The sequence below is a fragment of the Pygoscelis adeliae genome, unplaced genomic scaffold (assembly GCF_000699105.1).
Source record: "Pygoscelis adeliae isolate BGI_AS28 unplaced genomic scaffold, ASM69910v1 Scaffold121, whole genome shotgun sequence".
In the NCBI taxonomy this organism is placed as follows: Eukaryota; Metazoa; Chordata; class Aves; order Sphenisciformes; family Spheniscidae; genus Pygoscelis; species Pygoscelis adeliae.
In genome coordinates, this window is record NW_008824359.1 from 6,101,858 (window position 1) to 6,106,402 (window position 4,545).

Here is a 4,545-nt window from a genome sequence, read left to right on the forward strand (position 1 = left end):
GCTGGGGTTCTTGTTTTGGGGTGCTGAGGCCGCGGGAAGTGAAAGAGGCCCTTTATTTCTAAAAGTTTGGTCTCAGGCTGGGGGAGGAGGGGAAGAGGGAGAGGAGGGTATCCCAAGGAGAAACACGTGAAGGAAGAAGTGTCCAACTGCAAGTTAGCACAGGCAGAAGGGAAAGCAGCCCAGCACTCGCTCCTACCGTTGAGCATTTTCTGTTCTTGTCCCCCCACTAGTGACAGATGAAGTTGGGCAGTTTCCCCCCCTGATTTTTAATATGGATTTCTTCTAGCTGCAAGGGATCCGTTCCGGCTACAGGGATTCCTGTTTAGGCGACATATACTTATTATCCACGAACACTAGAGAGAATTTCCAGGAAGGGTCTCAAATAGTTTTGTGGGCTTTTTTTCTCTTTTAGAAGTCCAAAAAGTTGAACCGATACCTGGGTATGCAGCTGGATAAAGATGTGTCTCTTTGCTTTAGCTTATGCATGTCTGATCAAATACGTGCCATGAGAATGGGTTGGGCTGACAAGGGAGAACGAGACAGAAAGCGAGTGCGTGACAGAAGGAAACAGTGGTTGTTTTATAAACACCAAATCCAGGCCATGTGCGAGCCATTGTCCAGGGGTAGAATTAAGTGATTGTAACACGATAGCGCTCTGTTATTGTAAACAGGACGTATTGTATTGCTATTGCTGCCCCTTTCGAGAGGAATTTTCAATCTGCGATTTACAGCCCTCAGACGGGGAAGCCAAGACCTACTTATTGAAAACAAATTTGCATCATCTAATAGGGACTCTGAAAAACACCATTGCAATCCCAGTTTTTTGGTTGGTTGTTGGTTTTTTTTTTTTTTCTTCCCCGGCTAGGCAGGAGTAAGGTTTACTAGTAAAAAATACGACAAAGAAAATACACAGGGGAAAATGCAGATTCTTTAGACTCTTTAAAGGAACACAAAAAGATCAGGTTTTAGGGTTTTCTCTCAGATATATCCATAGCTGTCGAATAAGGTGTGTATATATATGGTATACAGGAAACTCCGTGCTATCAGATTATTGGAGGAGGGGAGGGAGGGGAATCTTCCTCTCTAGGTTTTCTAAGTATATCTGGAAACTCATCACCTTTCCCCTCCCTGCACACACACCTCCACTCCTCCTCCTCCTCCCTCGCACTGCCGTCCCCGCTCCTACGTGCTAGCTAGAGACACGGAAAGTTAAGCTGCACCAAAACACCCAAGTCTCTTATAAAGTAACCCCTGGTATCACTTTTAACTAAAGAAGTCTAGTAATTAAAAGTCTGAGTTGTTTTTCCACGTTTCCGCATGCAGTCCTAATTAAATCTTTACGATCCTCTCTGTGACTATTAACTGCCAGCATGCTGAGCGAATATCCTGTACAAAAACCCAGCAGGAGGGCGTAATTAGATAGAAAATCAGACAGGAGTCTTCTCATTAACTACAACAACTAACCCACGTTGCTGATGGAGCGAGCGGAGTGCACGCACACACATAAAGCGTGTGCACAACCATCGACTCCAGAGATAAGGTGAGATAAGGAGGGAAAAGAAAAAAGAAAGGGGAAGATGGCGTTTCACACTCACCTCCAACTCTGCGCCATCGAGGTGCACCACGACGCACTCCAGCAGGCTGCAGGATTTGCCCATCATCCCTCTTCGGGAGCTGCACAGGGAAGGGAGGGAAGACTTTGTAATTTTATTTTGTGCCCTTTAGGTATGTAGCCTATTGATTATGAGAGAGAGACACAGCCATGCACAAACACACAGCAGAAGGAACCAGTGTGTGTGTGTGTGTGCGCGCTCGTTTGAGTGTGGATTCAAGGAAAATGAAAGGCAGGATCTCACGGAAAATACTGTTCCGTCACATTTTGGGGAGATGTAATTTTCTCCTAAATCATATTCCATCTCGAACGTCTCTGCTGAGCAGAGAGAGAGCCGGAGATAAGGGCTGGATCCGGATGAGCTCAGCCTCTCGGTGTAGCAAAGATAAAGTTAAAATAATAGGGAAGAAAATAATTGCTTTGCTGTAAAGGTGTTTTCCTTATCAGGGAAAAAAAGTGACGACTCCCCAAATATGCAGTAACCCGGAAAAAACCCAAACCCTAAATAATAAGAAGAAACATAAAATAATAAAACCAAGGAACCCACAGGTCCTCCCTTTCTCCGAAACCCAGAATTTACCCTAAAACGGAACCTGTCGTCATGCCGCAATAAATGGCTTTTACGACACCTCTTCTCTTTGGGAGACGATTTTGCTGTGCCGACCGCAGAGTCAGCGGTAACGTTGGCTTGCTGGTTTGTTTTTGTACACCCCGGCTCTCGTGCTGAGAAATGAAGCCCAGCATTTGCTCTGTCCTCTGTGCCCGTCTTTGTTCTCTTCCCTGCCAAAGAAGTTAATGCCGTAATAACAGGTGTGCTCCTGAGCGGGCTGAAAAGAAAGGGGGGAAAAGGGGGGAAAAGGCTTTGAAAAGGAGATGGAGAGAGTTTTCTAGGCAATCAATTTAATAGTTCGCACTTTTCATAATGTCTGCTCCTGCTCCCCCCTCCCCGTCCCCACCAATTCAGGACATGGAAGCAACCCCGGGAGCCGTAAATCTCTTTCTGCTTGTACCCTGTACGATGTGGGCGTTGCGCTGCACTCCGAATTGCTCAGGCTTTAATTAAAAGTCCATAATGTAAACTATTATATATAAAAAGTAAATGGCCCTTGAATTATTAAGATGTAGCAGGGTTAAACAAACAAACAAACAAACAAACAAAAAAAGAGGGGGGGGGGAAAGGGGAGGGAGAATTTAAGTTGTCCTTAACCGTGTTCATTTATGTCATGCAATAGATCTTGCAGATGTTGCCAAATTGCCAGATTTTCAAAGGAAGAAATATAAAGCTTTATCGAATGCAAAGAAGTCTATGTGATATCTATGTTTTATAAGATAACAAAACCAGTATTGCACCCCATATGCTTCACACTTCTTTTTTTATTAGAAGACTATATAATTTGTAAGAATTTCATTTCCTTGTCGATTGGGGGAATAATAATAACAATAATAACAATAATAAAAAAAAATCCCTCCTCCCCTAGCGAATTAATATAAATGGAAATAACAGAAACTCCAGTTTGGAATGACATGATTTATGTACGCGATTCTTTAATATCCAGTCAATTTGAATAGTGATGTTTTTATATCCACAGTCAGTTGAAGATGCCAATAACAGCGGTATGAACTTATTGGACCAGTCTGTCATTAAAAAAGGTATGGATTATTCCAACAAGCTAGACAAACTTTTACTGTGTGGCAATATCTTCATGATATATTTTTACTTTGGGGCAATTAATTCATCCGGGAAGCAGGCATACATGGCAGCAAGACGAATAGTTGCTTGGATCGGCAGATAGGGTGAAGGGGAAAGGAGAGAGATGTGAAAGGAAAAGTTGATATCCCCCCTCCCCCGTCCTTCAAAGGGTTTAATTACACAAATGCTCTCGAATGGAGCACCCCATGCGCAAATGGAGGTTCCACGGGCCCCCTCCTCTTTTGCCCCCGTAGTCCTCGGTGGGGACCCCTTGGCTTTGAATGGGGGAAGGGGGTTGATTCCCTTTGGGGCTTAAATGCATTTCCCAGGCGAATCGAACGTGAAGGGGAGAGAAACAAATGCCTACGGAAAGGCAGCCCCGACCTCCTTCCCCCCTTCCTCCAAGAATCCCCCCTTCCCCATGCCCATGTTTTAAATCTTTCTACATATGCGCGCATGATTTAGTGTAACTGCAGCATCACCCCATACTGTTAAAGGGAATGTGATATTAACAAATGTTTGCAGTCTCTTGTACAGCTGTAAGCAAAATAATTAACTAATTAAACTAATTAAATGTAATTACAATAACTCATTTTGGGCGTATTGCAGCTGCTTAATTTTTTTACATTTCTCTGACAGCCACTCGAAGATGCTTGGCGATTAGTGTTGTGTTATGCTGATAGACATTAAACAGATCACACACTGCAAATGTAAGGGAAGCTATCTTTAATTATCTAAGGAGTTTCTATTTCTAGATTCAATTTTAAGTACCAGAGATGAGGCTTAGAAACGCTGTCCCTTATGCTTACTATCAACAGCACTTATCTCCAGGACCTTATTATTTGTCAAATGCGCACAAATGCTTTAATAGAGATGTTCTTCTAGAACGTAAAACAAAATAACAGGGAGGGTGTTTATTTAAAATGCGTTCAAGGCAGCATGAGGTCCTTCCGTGCATTCATTGTTTTTTAATTTAAAACCTCATGTACAGTCTTTCTCTCTCTCACATACGGTCAAGTTCTAGTTATTTGAGGGAGGACAGACGAAAACTTGAAGACCATTTGGCAGCATCGTTTATGACCACCCGTTGAAAAGTCGAAGGTGTTTTTGAGAAACAGAAAACTACTTACCTTAAAAAAAAAAAAAAAGTTGTTTCTCCTGTTTTAGTTCAGTTTGAAAGTGTAGTAGGTTTTGTGCTCAGGGTCTGTAACCTGATGGCTTTTGGTTGTATTTTTCTCTTCCC

The 4,545-nt window shown here is 42.8% G+C and overlaps 1 protein-coding gene across 2 annotated transcripts in view; it reads left to right on the forward strand.

Annotated features, from left to right (window-relative positions):
* TFAP2B (transcription factor AP-2 beta (activating enhancer binding protein 2 beta)) overlaps positions 1–4,545 on the forward strand; it is a 26,398-nt gene that overhangs the window by 7,262 nt on the left and 14,591 nt on the right. For both annotated transcript variants that reach the window (XM_009319692.1, XM_009319693.1), the window contains exon 3: positions 3,202–3,262. In XM_009319692.1, coding sequence (XP_009317967.1) covers positions 3,202–3,262 — 61 coding nt within the window. The remainder of the gene's footprint in view (positions 1–3,201; positions 3,263–4,545) is intronic.